The sequence below is a fragment of the Lutra lutra genome, chromosome 11 (assembly GCF_902655055.1).
Source record: "Lutra lutra chromosome 11, mLutLut1.2, whole genome shotgun sequence".
NCBI classification, from domain to species: domain Eukaryota; kingdom Metazoa; phylum Chordata; class Mammalia; order Carnivora; family Mustelidae; genus Lutra; species Lutra lutra.
In genome coordinates this window covers 4,869,803-4,890,289 of record NC_062288.1, presented here as the reverse complement: position 1 = coordinate 4,890,289, position 20,487 = coordinate 4,869,803, and the positions used below count along the sequence as shown (strand labels likewise).

Below are 20,487 nucleotides of genomic sequence, written 5' to 3'. Positions count from 1 at the left end.
CTCCTACAAATCAAAAAATACTTCAATTTTATTTTATTTTATTTTATTTTTTTAAAGATTTTCATTTATTTGACAGACAGATCACAAGTTAGGCAGAGAGGCAGGCAGAGAGAGAGAGGAGGAGGAGGCAGGCTCCCTGATGAGCAGAGAGCCCGATGCGGGGCTTCATCCCAGGACCCTGGGATCATGACCTGAGCCTAAGACAGAGGCTTTAACCACTGGGCCACCCAGACGCCCCCAACATACTTCAATCTTAATGAGAAAACTCTGTTTTTAGGGATTTATTCTACATAAATGCATGCATAATTGTGCAAAGATGTATGCACATCTTTTATTGTATTTATTGTTACATTGTTCACAATAGAAAAAATGTGTACTAAGCCCTTGGCCTCTGTAAACTATAATATACTTTCAGGCAGCCATTGAAAAGATTTTAATAGTCCTGCATAATGTTAGGGAGAATGTGACTGCGTATTTCAACTTTACACCCATCACAAATGTACGCACACAACAATGCACATGGACCTATACTTTGCAGATGCTCATGTGTGTGTGTGGTGGGGGAGAGTAAGAAATACATCGAGTTTTAATTTTGGGGTTGAAAATGGAAGAGACGTTTACTTTCCACACTTTAAAAATATTCGAATTGTTTTTTAGTGAAAATATTTGGATTAAAAAAAAAAAGATGTCAGGTGAGTTTTAACCCTAGCATCAAAGGAGAGCACAAACATACAGAATAAATATTTGTTCTGCTGTAAATTTACATAAAATTTCCAAAAAAAAAATGTGTTTGCAACCTGCTTAAGAATGTTCGGGTGTTTTGACTCCAAAATTCACTTGGAGGAGTCTCCCTCAAATAAACAATCCCAAATCATAAAAAAGAGTCACATAAAAAAGTGCTTGATAGCATTGTTTATCATAACAAAAAAAAAATGCAAAGGAATTGCATATGTCACCTAGTCATGTAAACACATCTACACAAATAAAAATTATAAGGAGTGCATAATAAATGTACCCACAATACCGTTGTAATGTTAAGGTGGTAAATTTTTTTTTCGACAGTATAATTCAAATTTTTACTAAAATTTATATCTGTATAGAGAATAAAACATTTTTATGGTGGTTATCTTTAACTTGTGGAATTATGAGTTATTTCCTTTTATAAATGTTTATTTTTATTATTAATTTATTTATTTAATTTTTAAAAATTTTTAATCAACATATAATGTATTATTAGCCCCAGGGGTACAGGTCTGTGAATTGCCAGGTTTACACACTTCACAGCACTCACCATAAGGTGGTAAAATTTCAAAATGTAGTACAGCCCGAGCTAATAAATATAGGAAAGCAAGACTAAAAGTGCATAGGACAGGTGGGACAGTGTCAAAATCTTAAAAATGGTTGTGTGTTTCTGTGACAGTGTGGTTAAATTTATTATTGTGACCATTTTCTCTGTGCTTTTCCCCCCTTAATGATCAGATATAGTTCTATGATAACTTTTTAAGCTCTTTTTTAAACCGTTGGTACAATCACTGGCAATTTGAAAACCCTGGCTGCATCAGATGACTTGGTAACCAGAAAGCAGAATCTGAAATTAAGGAGGGCAATTTGAAAGACAGTCACTCTTTCGGGAGATTGGTGATCCCAACAGTGGAACCACCTGAACGAAGAGACAGTAGCCTTGAGCCTCTGAAATCTGGCTTCTGTTGATGGAGTGAAGAGTGCACTCAGCCACCACGATTAAGTCTCATGAATTATTGGGAGAATCCTGATGCTAATACCATGAAGACATTTTCCTTAAAGAAAGTTTAAGATAAGGAATTAAAAGAAGAGTCATATTTGCTTTGGTATAGGACAGCACGCTATATTCTGAACTTGACAGAAAAGTAGTCAAGTTCGTGCATTTCTGGGTGTGGGATTTTATGCAAATTGCATCATACGGTGTTGTCTTTTAGCTCAATGTAGTTTTGAAAAAACAACAAAATATTTTGTTTAAGGGTCGGTATATATGTAGTAAAACTATCAAGCAAAGCAAGTGAAGGCTAAGCATGCAGTCTGATGGTAATGACTTCTGGGCTGGGAAAGGGGACCCAGGGGATGGTGTTGGGAGGCTCACAAGTGGCTTAAAAGATACTAACAAAATGTTATCTCTTTATCTAGGCAGGAAGACACACGCATTTATATGTTATTTTACTTTATATGTTACATAGGACACTACGTATTTTGGTACCTATCAATATTTCATAATAAAAGTGCAAAGCATTTCTTTGTGTTAAAAGGTTAAGATTACGTGAAAAACTGAAAGCTGATGGGAAGAAGAAACTTCGCGAACTCGGTGGCCCTCTAGTGCCCAAATCGCACAAGTACAATACACGTCTTCTTTTCAGAGATCCACTCACCCTTTCAATTCCTTAAAAACAAAAATCAACAGCAAGACCAGGGAGAGTGGCATGGTGCCAAAGTTACTCAGGTTAGATGGTATGTCTTACATCAAATTCTTAAAATACTGCCCGGCTGCTCTTCACTCTCTTTGAAGAATGACCCAAGAGCATATGTTTCAATTCTTTGGCAAGAATGTTTCATAAAATGTTTCACAATTTAAAGATACATTTCAAAAGAAAAACAGTATTAAATTTTTACACCTCTAGGATCTTTTTTAATTGGTTTCATCCCCATGTCCTTCTTTTAACATCTTTAGAGTTACTACATTTAATAGCACTAATTTGCTTGCAAAATTTGAGGAAGAATCACACCAACAGATCCTTCCTCAAGGCTCAGCTCAGACATCACACGCAGCCTTTGGGTCCCACGGGTGAAAGTGGTCTCTCTGTGCATATGAGCTTCGAAAACATAAAACTAACTTTTGGGGGGACTTATTTCAGCCTGCTTTATATCGTGATTGCTTGTGTACAGCCCTAAACCATCCCTCAGATTCTTAAGGTACACAGGACGAAATCTCTTGTCTTTTTTATCTTTATGTTACCACAGTTCTTAACACGGCACCTGGAACGTTTTATAGGCTCTTTTGTCTTTTCCTTTGAGTGCCTTTTCTAGAGATTTAAGTGAGATAAGTTCATAACTGTTATTTTAAAACTGAGGTTATATCTGAAACATATTTTCTAGTTTGGCCAAGCAGTCAAAAGAATTACATAGTCAGAATAGATAACAGAGGGGACTGTGAGATTACTGTAGGATACAGGATTGCATCTAACCTGCCACGGTGAAAGGCAACTTGTTTGTCACATGGGCACAGTTGACATTAAAAAAAAAAAAAAAGGAATCCATTAACATTGAAAATACTGTCATGATATGGTTTGGCCTTGCATGAAATGTGCAAGTTTGTCAGTCATCACGGAAACTGAAGGGATAATATCCATGACATTCAGTGACTCAGTGGCATAATGAAAAGAGCGTGGGATTTCAACCTCCAGCAGCATCTGGTGAATCCTAGGGAAGCAACTTCTGAGCCCTAGTATTCCCATTGGTGAAAGCAAACATATATACATATTATACATAAACAAGCTATAAATATTTATATAGCTTAATATGTTATAAGTCAAATATATTTTTACATTTATATATGATATATTGTGTATATTATATAACATATGTATGTTATATTTTTATATGTAAGATTATAAACTATAAGTTATATAACTTTGTATTATTTAATTATATATGTATTATTATATATGTATATTTATTATATATGTATTATATAACTTTATATTATATATGCTTTATATAATGAATGATATTATATGTTATATTATATAAGCATATTATATAGAACATACTATATATTATTGTATATATTATTTGTATATGATAAAAATATATATGATATATTTAGATTATGTATTATATAAGATTATGTAGGTGTATAGGCATACATAAGTGTATATATAAGATTATAGAAGTGTATAAATATTTATAAGTTTATTATTATATAATTTTACAATATATTTTCATATAGCTTATGTGAGTATATTTTATATATGTGGAGTTATATTTTATATGGGATATAAAACACATCACATGAATGTATATCCAGGTGCCCAGGAGAGTCAGTGCACAAAACTGTCATCCTGTCTGTGACAAGTGCTTTTGGGCAGCTGGTGTCTTTCTTCTCAAGCTATGTCCATGGTGATAGTCTTTTATATCTCACTTATGGCAAAGCCCATCACGATATTCCATCCTTAATGGTAACATAAGGGAGTGATTAGGCATGGAACTCACCGACTTGTGTTTGTATAGAGTGTTTTAGAGCTCCGAGGCTTGGTGATAGATGTGATGTCTCCAAAGGGGTCGTCCACGTCATCGGCATTTGTGGACTGCACGTAACCACTGTTTGCATGACATGAAAAGAAAACGTGGGTTTCTTGATAAGAAAAATGGAAGAAAAGATCAACAGGGTCCTAACATTCAAAGGAAATCTTATTTGCTAAAATAGATCAAAAGCTGAAAAACCAAAATAAATTAATAATAATAATAATAATAATAACCATGATGATGGAATAATTTGCCTTAAAAAAATAAAGGCAGGAGATTTTCCCATTTTCAGAGCAACAGTTTCGAGGCCCTCATGATCTTAAGTTTGGGCCAGAGTGGGAGTAACAGGTGGGTTGGGATTTTGTGCCAAGAATCAGGCCATCTCTGCAGCCTGGGTTGGCTCCTTCCCTGGAGACAGGGATCAAGCCTGGGGCAGGGCAGAGACTGGCATCCACCAGAGCCACTAGGGCTCCTGCTGGGGAGGGAAACCTAATTGGAAAGACTGGTTGCCTCCATCACAGAGCAGTAATGAGGGAGGGAGAGGGCAAAGATGAAAGACCCATCTTCTCGGATTCACTTGGTTCCATGGTCCTATGATTTGAATATTTATGTTCCTCCCATATTCCTGTGTTGATATTCTAATGCCCGAAGGGGATGGTAGGAGGAGGTGGAGGTAGCAGAGGTGGGAGGAGCTTGGCATGAAGGTGGAGCCCTCCTGAGCAGGATTCACGTTCTTCTAAGAGAGGGTCACAGAGCTCTCTTTCCCTTTCCACCCCGGCAGGACCCGTGGAGAAGTCTGGGACTGGGAAGAAAGTCCTCTCTCCACCATGCTGGCACTCAGATCGTGGGCTCCCAAGCCCTAGAACTGTTAGAAAGAAATATCTGTTGTCTATAAGGTGACATTCTGGGTTAGCAGCCCCAATGGACTCAAAGACAGGGTCATTCCTCAACCCGAAGCAGACAGACCCCCACAGGCTGGACGACGCATGTCTTTGCCGACTATGGAAAGCCAAGTTTAAATCTAGACAAGTAAGAAGAGACATTTCCTGCACTTCAGTGTTAGTGGGCACGTCTGTATCTTCTGCATCGAGTATCAAAGCCTTTCTGCTTGACAACACCCAATATTAGTAGCACCCAGTGTATTTTACTTCGTAAAATAACCAATTTGGGGAAACAGAAAAATACCACTCCCCCTTTCTTTCTTTTATCAAAATCGTTAACAGATCTGTGATGAAAGTCCTGACATTAAGCAGGCTCTGTGCTGGCAAAACATTAGAAATCTGTTCAAAAGTGTTAGTTGTCTTAAACAGTGAATTACAAACATGAGTGAGCTGAAGGCAGCTACAATTTAGATGTAAATCTAGTCATTTTTAAGACATTAAGAAACACTCTCACTTACGTATAAAGAGGAATGTATTTGCTTCTGGAACTTGGACTCACGCTTAGAAAAAAGAGAATATGGACAATGGACATTAACTTCATAAGCATTAAATTATTACAGTGTTTCTCTTATTAAAAGAAAAGCAAAGTCTTCAGAGATACCTCATGGGAATTAACCTCTAAGAGTTTGTAATTGTGAACAGAGGTGATTTAAAGATGGAGTTTTAAGTGAATATTAAAAAGCCTAACAAATGGACTCCAAGTCTTGAGGACTCGTGGCTTGCTCTCTGCGGCCCTATTTTAAAGTCTCTCCTCTTGGCTTTCTCCTTTTCTGTAGGCTTCCTTTGAAACTAAACGGGCAATATTTGGCAAAGCTGGGCCCCCAATTTTCTACAACACACGGAATTTTCATGTTGAGTGGCTCCTCCTGACCAGTCAGTCGATTTCTCCATGTTAGAGACGAAACAGCCAGGGCACGAAGTTTAGTCATTCACACGAGATCATGGTTATTTATGGAATCTCAAGGAGATCTGGGTTTATTTTCTATTTTCCCTGCTCCAGCCCCAGAATCAGCCATTTCTCCAGGGGTCTCATAATTTCTTTTACTGAAAAATGGTGATTAAAAGCCAACATCTTAACATAATAAAAAAATAAATTAATTTTAAAAATTTTAAGATAAAAGTCAGCATCTGGGGGCACCTGGGTGGCTCAGTTGGTTAAGGGTCTGCCTTGGGCTCAGATCATAATTTCAGGGTCCTGGGATCAAGCCACGAATCCGAGTTCCTGCTCAGTGGGGAGCCTGCTTCTCCCTCTGCCCATCTCTTCTCTCTCTCTCTTTCATAAATAAATAAAGTCTTTTAAAAAATTAAAAAAATAAAACCCAACATCTGGGGGCTAGATATGCTCATGGCTGCTGGGGTAGAGGTCCCTGCTCCTGGGTTCTCTGAGTGGACAGAGCTAGGGACGGAAGTCAGTGTAGGAAGTGTGTAGACCCATATACTAATGTGTATTTCTGTATATACTGTTCATAAATAAATTATAGCAAACGTGAGTTCATAGGATCCTTCCTGATCAAATCCAACAGCACAGTTCATTCACGGCCTTTCTTCCTTACTTATTTGTATTCTTCCTGACAGCATGAAACCTGCTTCCTGTTACTAACGGCGTCATTTGTTCAAACCCATACATGTAAGAAGTATTAGAATCGCCATCCATTTCCTGGGGAGACACAGGCTCTATCCAGAGCACAGTGTTTAGATACGATTCTTTTCATCTTTAGCCTGACATTATTCAGTCCAAATACTGTTTCCAGACTTATTAAAACCCAAACTTATCTAGGACCACCCACTTCATGTAGTTATGTCATTTATTTGTAACATAGGATCTTTTCTCAACATGTGCACTCCGTTCTGGACCCTGCTGACATCCGGCAGGTTTGGCTGTCCCTGTGGATTTGTGCATATATGTATGTATTTATTTCACTTCCCATTCACTGAAGTTTGTTCTTTTTTTTTTTTTTTTTTTTTTTTTGAGATTTTATTTATTTATTTGACAGAGTGAGAGAGCATGAGCGGGGGAGGAGCAAGGGGAGAAGAAGAAGCAGACTCCTCACTGAGCAGAGAGCCCGTTGCGGGACTCGATCCCAGCCCAAAAGCAGATGCTTAACCACCTGAGGCCCCCCAGGTGTGGAGTGAAGTAAGTCCTTTCTAATGACTAGCTCTATGGGCTTCACAAATACAGAGTCAAGTCAGCCGTATAGAGCCGTTCGCTACCCTAAATGTTTCCTTTATAGGCTCTCTGTAATCCCCCTTTCCAGCTCCCGGCTGCCATTGTTCTAGCCCCATCCTGGTAGTTTTGCTTTTTCTGAATGTCCTATAAATGGACTCATACAACATGTGGCCTTTGGGGACTGGCTGCTTTTCCTGAGCAAAACGTATTCCACACACGCTGTCGTGGGTTGCATTTAGTTTTGTCATTGCTGGGTGGTACGCCATTGCACAGGTGTATCTAGTATGTTTATCCCGTGCATGCCTGCCCACTGGCCTGTTGAAAGAGATCTGGGTGGCTTCTAGGTTTGAGCATTATGAGTTGAGCCGCATAGACTTTCAAATATGGTTTTACTGTGGGTTCCTGGGAGCAACATTTGCACAGAGGAAGGCTCCAGGGTGAGCACCACTCTCAGGAGTCTGGACACATGGTGATACTGACTAACACATACAGGTTTTCATTTATCAGATGATTTCCTATTTAAAAAATGCAGGGTGCCTGGGTGGCTCAGTGGGTTAAGCCTCTGCCTTCGGCTCAGGTCATGATCTCAGGGTTCTGGGATCGAGCCCCACATCGGGCTCTCTGCTTCCTCCTCTCTCTCTGCCTACTTGTAATAAATAAATAAAAATCTTTAAAAAATAAATAAATAAATAAATAAAATCTTAAAAATCTTAAAAATCTTAAAAAAAAAAATGCAGTGAGGGCACCTGGGTGGTTCAGTCAGTTAAGCATCTGACTCTTGGTTGTAGCTCAGGTCCTGATCTCAGGGTCATGAGATGGAACCCCACATCAGGCTCTGTGCTCTCTCCTTCTCCTTCTGCCCCTCCCCCTTCCCTCTAAAAAAATTTAAAATTTAAAATTTAAAAAAATTTTAAAAATTTTAAAGAGAATGGATTCACGTAAATGGGACAAATTTTATCCTCTGGGTGGATTATTTGCTATTTCACCACATGCTATATAAATAAAAACATTCTAATAAAGTGTTTTCATTAGTACTCACATAATATAAGAGTTGGCACCGATGATTTGTGTCTTTGTTCTTTTAAAAGATATTTGAATGTGACCACCAACAGTTCAGCTTGCTGTGCTTATGAGCCTTATATTTTGTGCAAGTCTTAATCTTTTAAGAATTATTACCACTCAGCTTATACATTGGAATCTATTTTTTATATTAGGAGGTTTTACACATTTGGCAAAACATTTTAAATAATATTTATCACAAAGTTTACACTTTATTTTTAGAATATGGCTTGAGAAAAACTAACTTGGTTGACCAGACAACATTCTTCTCAGTATTTTCACTATTTGCAATACTAGACTCAGCGGTTAAACGTGGTTATGATTTTGCCTATTTTCACTTGATTATTCTTTTTTCTTTTACTGATACAAAAATTCATTTCTAAAGGACAATATATGCAATTTTATTGATGTCATATAGAAATTCGAAAAATGTTGTCTTTGACATTATTTTTCCATAACTGAAACTTATCAAGAGCTCTCATCAATTTTGCTGACTACAGGTAAAAATCTCCTAGATTTAGCAATTAATTGTGGATTAGGTAAATTAAATGTACAAGATTAACCTTCGCATTGAGGTGACGATTGACTCTCTAGGAAAGAAAAGAGAGAATAATCTTACTGCTGACACGTGTTTTTCTTATGCATTATCTGTCTGTCTCACACAATTCTTTATAAACATCTGTAGTATGTTTTGCAAAATACACAGATCTGCTTAGACTTCCATATGATTCATTATATTTTCTATTCTATTTAATTTTACAAAATGGTGGTTGTGACTCACCACCAGTGTTGCCACCAACAACTTCACTCATTAACTACTTCGTGGAGTATACTCATTAACCACTTCGTGGAGTATACTCATTAACCTGTACTAGCGTGATTATTCAGGCATCTGGAGAAACGGATCCCTCATTCACACTCTAAACCTGAGTTGATTTCCTGTGGTTTAAAGAGATAAATGTGAAAAGCGAAGTGTTTTTTAGAAAAAAAGTAAAGAAGAATAATATATTACTTCAGCTAGCGAAAGATCTATTAAAAAGCCTATAAAAATAATAAGACATGGAAGAAAATATTCATGATTTCAGTTATATTAAAGTTATTAAAGTTTCAGTTATATTAAAGTTATATTAAAATTCACAACTTTTAAAAGACTGAAGGAGATATTTTGATGCATGTTACCAATAAATAATATTTTTGCAGAATAGTAAACATAAAAATTTATACAATTAATACATAAAAAACAAGGAATCCAACTGCAAAGGGGGTAAAATATGTGAGCAGGTAAGTTACAAATGTGAACACCCAAGTAAGTCGTAACCAACAAAAAAAAATGAGTATTGGCTATCAGGTAAATAGAAGTGAAAATGATAATGAAATACAATTTCATGCTCATAAGACAAGAATTTTTTTTAATTTGAAATTCCAAATGCTGGCCATGATGTGCAGTCGTGGGAACTCAAGCATTGCCCATGGTTTAGCCCATGGATACAACTCATCTGGAGAAGAATATTCTGGTATCTAGAATATAAAGAAGTGCATCCTCCTGAGGCAGCCATTGTAGGCATAAGTATACACATAAAATCTAGAAATATTTTTGGGCCTGGTACATGAAGAAATAGGGACACTGTTTCCAACTGCAATAAAATCATAAAAGGAATTATAAGAAAGATAAATAAATTGTGGTATCTCCATACAACACAAGCCTGTCCAGCAAGGAAGGTCAGCACCTAGAGATCTACGTGCCAAGTTGTATGCATCTCACGAACACAACGTTGAACAAAAACATTATATATATATATGCCACTATATTGAGTTTATAACCATGGAACACAATGCCATATCTTGGTTAAAAAGAACACATAGGTTTTAAAGTCTTACAAGAATGTATGAAATATGAAAAATCCAATTCAGAATACTAGTGATCCCTAAGGAAGCACAGAGAGGCTCACCATCGTGTTGGTAATGTTCTATTTCTAAAACTGGGAAGTGAAGACACAGATTGCATCATATCCTTATTTGCATGTTTTGTACATATTAAATATTCAAAAATAAATTTAAAACATAAAAACAAAGGATAACCTGGATTGTGGATTGTAGTGAGAACAAAAAATAGGGAGAAATAGTGACATTTTCAAAGACAGAAACGAGATTTTTTACGACTAAATGCACAAAATGACTTTTATGGAAGGATTAATAATAAAACCACAGTTTCTAGCATTAAACACAAAATACCTATCTGATGCAAAAGTTGATAAAAAAGTTATACTCCCTTGAAGTCCATGGATTTCAGACTATAATTCTTCGTATCAACTTATTCATAAGGCATTCCTTATTTTTAAATGATTTTAAATTTTTTGTTTTTTGGGGGTTTTTTTTGAGAGAGAGAGAGAGAGAGACAGTGTGTGGTGGGGGTAGGAGCAGAGGGAGAGAGAGAGATTCTCAAGCAGGCTCCATACTCCACAGGATCCTGACACAGGGATCAATATTAGAACACTGAGATCAAGATCTGAGCCAAAATCAAGAGTCTGGTGCATAACCCACTGAGTCACCCAGACTCCCCATCCATAGTCTAAATTGTAAGGAAGATTAAGAGAAAACAAGAGAAAGCAGGCAACACTGAGCAAGTGAATGGGATTGGGTTCTCTTCCCCATCACAGGGATGGAAGTCTGAAGTCTATGGAATGTTCTCCATTCCAGAGGATTGGTCCATTCCAGGACTTTGGGTTCTGGCATAATTTAATGCCAAAGAATATGTTTCAAAATGACCAATTTTCCAAAGATGGAAAAATATTTTAAGTAGCTGAGAGATCCTCACCCCCTCTTATAAGCCATGGATGGGAGCACCAGACATATCAATGAGAGAACTGTGATAGGGAAACATTTACTGATGAGCACACAAGAGGATAAAACTTACAAAGTAATGGGCTTGACCGGTGTCAAGAAGGATCTTGTTTGAAATCTGTCCCAGAGTCCACCAACCACCTAAAATCAGCAGCAAAATGAATGACTTATTTAATGCATAAGTCAGTGTCATATCTTGTCTAGAAGCCCCAGTGCTGCTAACTGTCCCTACAGCATCACAGGCAAGCCCCAGGCTCCCAATGGAAAGCACTCCCCAAGCCTGCTTAGCAACTCAGCGCTTTGACCCAGAGCCCCTCCTGGTCTCTGCTCTGCTCTTGGACCCTTAGTTTCCATTTGTTTTTGCAGCACTGGAAACTGCCTCAGCACCCACCTTGTTTGGATTGAAGGTATGATTTTGGTTTTCATCCCAGAGCCTGTACTCACTCCTTTTTGGTCCACCCTCGGCTACCCCAGGCTGGTCTCCCCTTTCCAGCTCTGCCCATACCCTGAGCTTTGAACCTCATCTTGCTGGGAAGGACTTTGGGTTCTGGTATAACTAATGCCAAAGAATATGTTAAAAAATGACCAATTTGCAAAACATGTAAAACTATTTTTAAGTAGTTGAGAGATCCTTAAAAACAGCTATAATAGGGGCGCCTGGGTGGCTCAGTGGATTAGGCCTCTGCCTTTGGCCTAGGTCGTGATCTCAGGGTCCTGGGATCAAGCCCCGCATCGGGCTCTCTGCTCAACGGGGAGCCTGCTTCCCCCCACCTCTGCCTGCCTCTCTGCCTATTGTGATCTCTCTCTCTCTCTCTGTCAAATAAATAAATAAAATCTTTAAAAAAAAAAAAAAACAGCTGTAATAATCCAGACACGTTTTCTATCCTCTGACTGAGTTTAATTTCGATGCGCACATCCTGTGCCAAGACTTTATATTGGAGCCGCATTTTCCCCTCTGTTGCTGCCATTTTGCTCTATAAAAGCTGACAAAGTTTTTCAAAATGTTGTGGGCTTCTTACCCTGTGGTTCCGAACCTCTTAGGAGTCTGTGTTTAGCACCATATTTATATATAATTATTTTCTTTACTGTTATGTGTTTTATGTAGGAAAGACTTTTGTTAAATGAGAGGTGGTCCCGGGCTTGTCAGACTTCTAAGGGACGAGGAACAGAACAAAAGGGCGAGAGATTCAATGCAAGTAGGAGGGGCTTTGCAAGCACAGAGTCAGGGTTGAGAGGGCAAATGTGAGGTCCGACATAAGACCCAAAGGATTCACAGGATGTAGCCTGGGGCGGGAGAGGACCGTGGTAGGGAGTGGAGCACTGTTTGGAGGGTGGGGCTGGGGGAGCAGGAGGAACCCAAAGGGGGGATCAGGCTGAGGAGGTCAAGTGCAAGTAACAGAACTGGGGACATGTCCTGTCAAAGCACAGGGATTTCACTTTCTCGAAAGTGATGGGTTTTAATCACTGGAAGGATATGAAGCGATTCACACTTCAGGGAAAGTACCCAGGCTGTGGTGTGGACACAGAAATTCATGTGTTGAATTCTCGATGTTCGGAAATGAAAACAGAGGGGTAATTGGGGCGGGGGGGCCTCAGTCGGTTAACCATCCGACTCTTGATTTCAGCTCAGGTCATGATCTCAGGGTCATGAGATTGAGCCCCATGTCAAGCACTGTCCTGAGCGTGGAGCCTGCTTCTCTCTCTCCCTCTGCCCCTCCCTGCCCTCTCTCTCAAAATAAAGTAAGATAAAATAAAATAAAATAAAATGAAATAAAATGGGGCGCCTGGGTGGCTCAGTGGGTTAAGCCGCTGCCTTCGGCTCAGGTCATGATCCCAGGTCCTGGGTTTGAGCCCCATATCGGGCTTTCTGCTCAGCAGGGAGCCTGCTTCCTCCTCTCTCTCTGCCTGCCTCTCTGCCTACTTGTGATTTCTCTCTGTCAAATAAATAAATAAAATCTTTAAAAAAATGAAATAAAATATAAAATAAAAATGAAAACAGGCATCTCTGGAGACAACTATGCTTTGTTTCACTAGAAATAAAACCTCTATGATTCATGGGTTTTCCCATTCTGTCTCAGAGTGTGGAGGTTAGATTCAATTTCAAGAACTATTCTCAACACAGGTTCTCTGCAGAATCATAACTATTTCTCCATCCCTCAGTCCTCCTTGGGCAGTTTTTAAAATGAACACGGTCATCACAAATGACTTTTGAGACAGAGGCAGTCTTTAAATAAATATTTGAAAAGCCCAATACAGGTAACATCGAAGTATTTGAGGTCACTGATGACTTTTTACGATTACGGCGCTTTCAATTCCATAAATGTATATATTTACATGTTCTTTCAATATTTCTTACAATAAAATGAGTAGTCAAATTTTGGGCTTCAGTTTAGAAATAAATGCGTCGTTGCAAAAATGCAACTTTATATATATGGGAAAAGGCATTAGGCACATGGAATCGAGGTCCCTAATCGCTGACCTGGGTTATTGCTGGGGTCCCTTCATATCTTTTCAGTGTAAAACACTGTGAAATCAGGTCAGCAGCTTTTTCCACTGTTGTTTCTTCTGGATCGAGTTTTGGTGGTAGCATCTTGTCCCAAGGAACAACTTCATAGGCTCTGTGAAATTATTAAATAAGGATATTTTACGAAAAGTGCGTATTCAAATGGTATGAGTGTCGTATACCGTGTGGCAGGTGGAATTCGAAGACGTCCCTGCGACTCCTGCCCCCTGGTGTACGTACCGTGTAAAACCACCTTCCCTCCAGTGTGGGCAGAGCAAAGGAGTATGACAAGGTATCACGGCTGTGATACTCTGTATGCCAACTTTATATGGCCAAGGGGTGCTGTCTATATAATTAAGGTCCCTAATCAGTTGAATTTGAGTTCATCAAAAGGTGGATTCTCCTAAGGAGGTCTGACCCAAAGAGGTGAGCCCTAAAAAGAGACAAAGGCACAGTAGACACTCTGCAGCTGTCCTTCAAGAAACACCTCATGAGAGGCACCTTGGTGGCTCAGTCAGTTAAGCATCTGACTCTTAATTTTGGCTCAGGTAGTGATCCAGGGGACCTGGTGATGAAGTTCAGAATGTAAGGGAGGTTCAGTGGGGTGAGGTCTGGAGCTGATGACCAAGAAAGAATTCTTGAGATGTCTTTGGTGCAAATGGTGGTTTATTAAAGCACGGGGACAGGACCCGTGGGCAGGAAGACCCGCTGCCCTGGGTTGTGAGGAGTGAGTGGTCCGTTGCATGCTTGCAGGTTGGGAGGGGTTTAGGGATAGTGTAACATTCTAAGGAATTTTGGAAGCAAGGTTTCCAGGACCTTGAGGGGCTAGCTATGGCTGGGACAAGGTCATTTATTACTGTCTAATAAAACCTTAATTATGAGACTCTTCAGATATATATTGGTGGGCCTTATGCTTGGGGATGATTGCCACATGTGTCTTGGAGGGTTTAGAGATAAAGGAAGTTTCCAAAGGAATTTTTATATGTTAAAGTAGGCTTGCAGGATCCTGGCTGGGGTGGGGGTGGAGGGCGGTCAGACTAGGATTGCCTTTTGTCCTTCGCAAAGTGTTAAAGTGGAGGCAGTTGAGTCCGTAGAGGAAGGTCACTCTGCCTGCTTCAAGGACTTGAAGTCAGTGGGCTCTGGATAGTAAGGAAATTTAATAACTGTTCTTCTGCCTCTGTTTCCCACATCAGGGGGGTTGAGCCCCAGGTTGGGCTCCGAGCTCAGTGGGGAGTTTGCTTCTCCCTCTCCCTCTGACCCTCCCCCTGTTCATGTTCTCTCTCTCTCAAACAAATAAGTAAAATCTTAAAAAAGAAAGCAAGAAAGAGAGGGAGTGATGTAGGGAGGGAGGGAGGGATGAAGGAAGGAAGGAAAGAAGGAAGGAAGGAAGGAAGGAAGGAAGGAAGGAAGGAAGGAAGGAAGGAAGGAAAGGAAAGAAAGGAAAGAAAGAAAAGGAAAGAAAAAGAAACACCTCCTGAGCCAAGCATCTGGAATGAACTGAATTCTGCCAAGAATCTGATCGATCCCAGAGGTCAAGGACCCAGCCCCAGGTGACACTCTGATTCCAGCCTGAGAAACTCTGAGTATTGAACCCAGGTGGGGCACACCTAGACTTCTGACTGCAGTCATGTGGCTTAAAGTTGGTAAAGTGTGGTCATCATTCGCATGGCAATGGAAAACCAATGCACTGAATTATATGCATCTTACAGTAGTTTGCACACAAAAATGTATTTGACCTTCGCAGCAAGGCAGAAAGACCATTCGTTAACTTACAAATAAACAAACTCTGGCTTAGAAAATGAAATTTGTTTGCTTAAGGTCACTCAGCTACTGATGGTCCAAGTCAGGACACAGAAGTCGATTCTCCGCCCCTGAAAAGTGAGTGCCATTCCCACTGCTCCACAGCAGGGACCCTGATTATCAAAGTCTGGAGCGTGGTACTCGGAGTCCAGCCATCTTAGATTTCAAGTTTTCAAAGTTCTGTTGTTTTGGACACACACACACGACAGCTGCTGCTAAACAGACTCCAGTTTGATCCTGAAGGAAAACTAAAGAGCCCTCATTCCGGCGGTGGCATCCCGACAGGATAGATGGATAGACAGCCAGCCCCGGTGCCCAGCATCCTGCCCGTACCCTCCCGCCTTGCTGCAAATGCTGAGTACTCGACTCTGCCCCATCAGCCATACTTCTTCCAAACAACCCCACTCCTCTCAGCTGGCAAACACATAATTACCAGTGATTCCAGTCCCTCAACAAATACCTATTCAGCGATCCCTATATTTCAAGCACTGTGCTTGGGATAAAAGCCTGGATAAGAAACCATATAAAAATCATATTTAGTGCATAGGAATGATGTGAGGGTTTATTAAATTAATATTTGTGAACTTAAATAGCACAGTGATGGTCCCACAATGTGTTCACTGTTGGGTATATGTTTTCAACTCACTCGCTCTGAAATTACTGTGTCCTAAAGAAAAGCTAACTCTTATAAGATATTTTTAATTGTTGCAAAACCTTAAATGGTGCATTTTTCTTTCTCTCTCTTTTTAAAGATTTTATTTATTTATTTGTCACAGAGAGAGAGAGAGAGAGAACAAGCAGAGGGAGCAGCAGGCAGAGGGAGAAGCAGGCTCCCCCACTGAGCAAGGAGCCAGTTGCCAGGCTCTATTGCAGGACCTGAGCCAAAGGCTTAACTGACTGAGCCACCCAGGGGCCCCTAAAATGGTGCAATTTTCAGACATAATTCCTGAATGGTATTGTCATAAGAAATTCACCTGAGTTGAATTAAATCTTACAAGACGCATCTCTGTTTGAGCTTCTGACGCATTTCACGAATATTTTATGGACTTTTCCATACAGGTTACCCAAGTTTTTTCCCCCCTAAGGAAACTTTTATATGATGTTTTATTTATCTATTTATTTATTAAAGATTTTATTTATTTATTTGACAGACAGAGATCACAAGTAGGCAGAGAGACAGTCAGAGAGAGAGGAGGAAGCAGGCTCCCTGCTGAGCAGAGAGCCCGATGCGGGACTTGATCCCAGGACTCTGGGATCATGACCTGAGCCTAAGGCAGAGGCTTTAACCCACTGAGCCACCCAGGCGCCCTATATGATGTTTTAAATGAGACTATCAAATAGCATGATTTCATACTTTGTTATGTCAAAAATCCTGATATTCTGAGCAAAGAATCACAACTTAACCAATTCAGTAACTGTTTCTAAAATGACCCCCGAATTTTTTTCTGAGAGACACCAAGATAAGAATATGATAGGGAATGAAATCAAAAGCTGGAGAGGAAATGAGAGGCCATTTTGTTAAAATCCTTCATTTTTAAGATGAGAAGGGTGAGAATGGGGAGTGTCTCAGTACCAGCCCCCAGACAGTGTATGGATGCTTTCTCTAGAGCTCTTTTCTCAACTTGCTCTAAGGGTCTGAAACCCAGCTCCACGCCATGTATTTCTTCCTTTCCTTTTTTTTAAATGTAAATGAAGTTTATTTCTCTTTTTAAATACTGCTCAAAGCACTGCAGCTTGGTAAATAGTGTAAATTAGTATAGTCTTTTGTTTTTCATGAATGCTAAAAAGATGCAGCCTGTTCTAATGGGATAAATATTTTCACCCCATCACTTGGAGTTAATGAAGTTAATTGGAGTTAATGAAGGCTCACACATAAGCAACACTCTTCCTAAGGAAAACAAGAAGCTGTTGCCAACACACCAACCAAGAGAACTGTGTAAAATGATTGTCGCTATACTTCTGCTGTTGTTTTACAATGGGGAGATAAGGCACACGATTTGGGTACAAACTTGACATCCAGACTTGTAATGCCCGTGGTTTACGTGGATTGTTCCTTCCAAGGGACATGAACTTCAGACAGCAGGGCACCATAACCCTAATAATGCATTTTGCTGACTAGTTATCTTTTCTTCCGAAATATGGAGTAGAATGAAAATAATCCCTCATTAAAAATTGACAGTTTACAGAAAAAAGCTGTATGATTTTTGCCTTAGAATCTCCAAGTATATGTTGAAATGGAATTTCCTTCTCCCCTCATCTCAGCCACAAAATGGGCAAGAAGTACAATTCTTTAAAATGCCTTAATTTTCAGGGCACCTGGTGACTCAGTCCATTAAGCATGTGCCTTCAGCTGAGGTCATGATCTCAGAGTCCTGAGATGGAGCTCCTGTGTTGGGATCCCTGCTCAGTGGGGAGTCTGCTTCTCCCTCTCCCTCTGTCCCTCCCCACCACTCCTGCTCTCTCGCTCTCTCAAATAAATAAATAAAATCTTTTCAAAAGTGCCTAATTTTCAACTTCCTGCAAACTAAGTACAGATGATTGAACCCAAAGCTTACCCAATGGCAGGATATTTCATAGAACATTTCTTATACACAAAACAACATAAGAGAAAGGGCTAGTAAGTGACGTTTTCATTCACGAATTGGCATTATGTGGGTCAACAAGTTTCCGGATGCTGATTTCTCCTGCTAAGGAGACTTGCAGAGAAAGAGAGAGTGAGAGAGAGAGAGAAAGCATGACTTCTGATTGTAATCACACGTGTAATCACACATATATTCTGTATATTTTTATAAACCTTCTGGGAAAATACCTATTCATAAGTGAATCTCATGGAATCTGTTTGTGATGGGTGTGCCATCGGTGTGACAGGAAACCATGAAGCCCAAATGTGAGGCACATCTGCTGGGTTCGGCCCCCGGGGAGGGAAGGAGTTTGGGGGGAATCAAGTGCTTTGTGGTGCCCACACACATTGTCCGTCCCTTGTGCTCACGGCAGCCACCCCCCTGCCCCCACTTCTCCACTCTGTGTTGCTCTGCCGACTTCAGAGTTCATTGGACAGCTGCAATCATCTCTTCTCGGGGCTCACCGTCCTTAACCCTTTGCACAGTTTCACTCCCTCCTCCCTGAACACCCTTGACGTGTGTGCCAATTCACATGTGTCGCTGAGCCATGATTCCTACCCTTCTTTCTCTGGCTCAGACTGCTCTTCCAAACCCCAGACCCATACACCCCATCACCTGCTTGACATAGTCGCTTGGATGTCTGATGAACGTCTTTATGTTTGTATTCAGCAGGTCGAAAATGGACTTCTGATGTTTCCCTCCAAACCCACTCCCCTGCTGTCCCTGTGTCAAAGGAATGGTGTCCTCGGACCATCTGGCTTTTAGTTCAAACCCTTGGGTTGTTCTTGACTCTTATTTCCATGACACTCATCACCTCCAACCTGGAACTGTGTTGACTCTACTTTCAAAATATATCCAGAAGCCAACTGTGGCCGATAGCTTCCTGCCAACCTCCAGCAAACTGTCCTTGCCTGACCTCTACAGATTCCGGTACCCTCCCAGCTAGCCTCCCCCTTCTGCCTCATCTGGTTGGCTGGGAGCACAGAGGCCACCATGCTGCTTTCTACAAGTCTGATCTTACCACTTCTCTGCTAAACCTTCACTTCCCTCAGTGAAAACACCCTGGTGTTTACAGTTGCCTAAAGTGCCCCTGGACATCGGGCCGTCTCTGCTTTTTCCCATCTGCTCTTCCTAATTCCCCTCCTGTACTCTGTTCTAGACACTCCAGCTCCTTGTTCATCCTCGACCCTATGCACACTGCTAACACAGGTCTTCCTCCTGACTCTGGATTCCCTCTGCCTGGAAAATGGTCACTCCAGAATTCCGCAATACACTCCCATTTGTTTTCTGAGCTTCTCTCAAATCCCATCACTGGAGAAGCCCCCTCGCCCCCGACCTCCTTCACTACTGATGCCTCCCACCCTTACAGGGGGCACTCCGATGCTCTCATCCCATTCCACCTTTTCTCTTTAATGCTTCCACAGACTCATCATCTTCTAAAATATGAGCTATTCACATGTTATGTTTGTGCTTATCGTCCATCTCCCTTTCGAATGACAGCACTTTGAGAACAGAGATCTTTGTCTGCCTTATTCCCAGATGAACTCATAGCCCAGGGCACAGACATGCAGCAAGGGCTGAATATGGTTTTTGACTGAGTAAATGAACTCCTTCAGGCTTTCTCTGCATTGGTTTTCTGTGATGCTATACTCCTATCTCCTCCTCTCTCTGACCATTTCCTTTGTGCTTTGGTCTTATTCTTCTAACAGACATAGATTTTCTTTAAGACCCTCCCTTGACCTCTTTATTTTAGCCATCAGTGTGAGTGAGTAAATATCTGCATTTGATGTTCTCTGAATGACTCACTGAAGCTAGGGCACTGTGGACACAGAGAGGACGTGTCATGAAAGATGTCATAGAAATACTTTTTAAAATTTTTTTAGTTTTTACTATTTTTTAAAAGTTTTATTTATTTATGTGGAGTGGAAGGGGCAGAGGGAGAAAAGGGAGAAGGAGAGGGAGAATCCCAAGCAGACTCCCCACTGAGCGCAGAGCTGCACTTGGGGCTCCATCTCAGGACTCTGAGATTGTGACCTGAGCCGAAATCAAGAGTTGGCTGCTTAGCCGACCCAGCCACACAGGCGCCCCTAGAAGTACATTTTTAAATCAAAGTTCTACTGGGAAAAATGCTTACTTTTGAGTTGAGGACTTGTAAAATGAGTCCTTTGAACTGTATTTCCTGTCTGGTTGTAAAAGCGGTTCCCCATCCTCCTAGAAGGGGCAAATAATGCGTTAAAGGAGATCAGATAGACATGGGAAGTGCTCACACTTTCTATGCACACG

General features: G+C 40.5%; 1 protein-coding gene across 3 annotated transcripts in view; it reads right to left on the bottom strand.

Annotated features, from left to right (window-relative positions):
- SPATA48 (spermatogenesis associated 48) overlaps positions 1-20,487 on the bottom strand; it is a 65,185-nt gene that overhangs the window by 11,012 nt on the left and 33,686 nt on the right. Inside the window, exons 3-7 of one of the 3 annotated variants that reach the window (XM_047695418.1) lie at positions 20,339-20,415; positions 13,760-13,898; positions 11,354-11,421; positions 5,672-5,713; positions 4,240-4,347 (exon numbers count right to left, since the gene is read on the bottom strand). In XM_047695418.1, the coding sequence (XP_047551374.1) occupies positions 4,240-4,347; positions 5,672-5,713; positions 11,354-11,421; positions 13,760-13,898; positions 20,339-20,415 (434 nt within the window). The remainder of the gene's footprint in view (positions 1-4,239; positions 4,348-5,671; positions 5,714-11,353; positions 11,422-13,759; positions 13,899-20,338; positions 20,416-20,487) is intronic. The other 2 variants (XM_047695419.1, XM_047695420.1) reach the window with 2 other exon arrangements.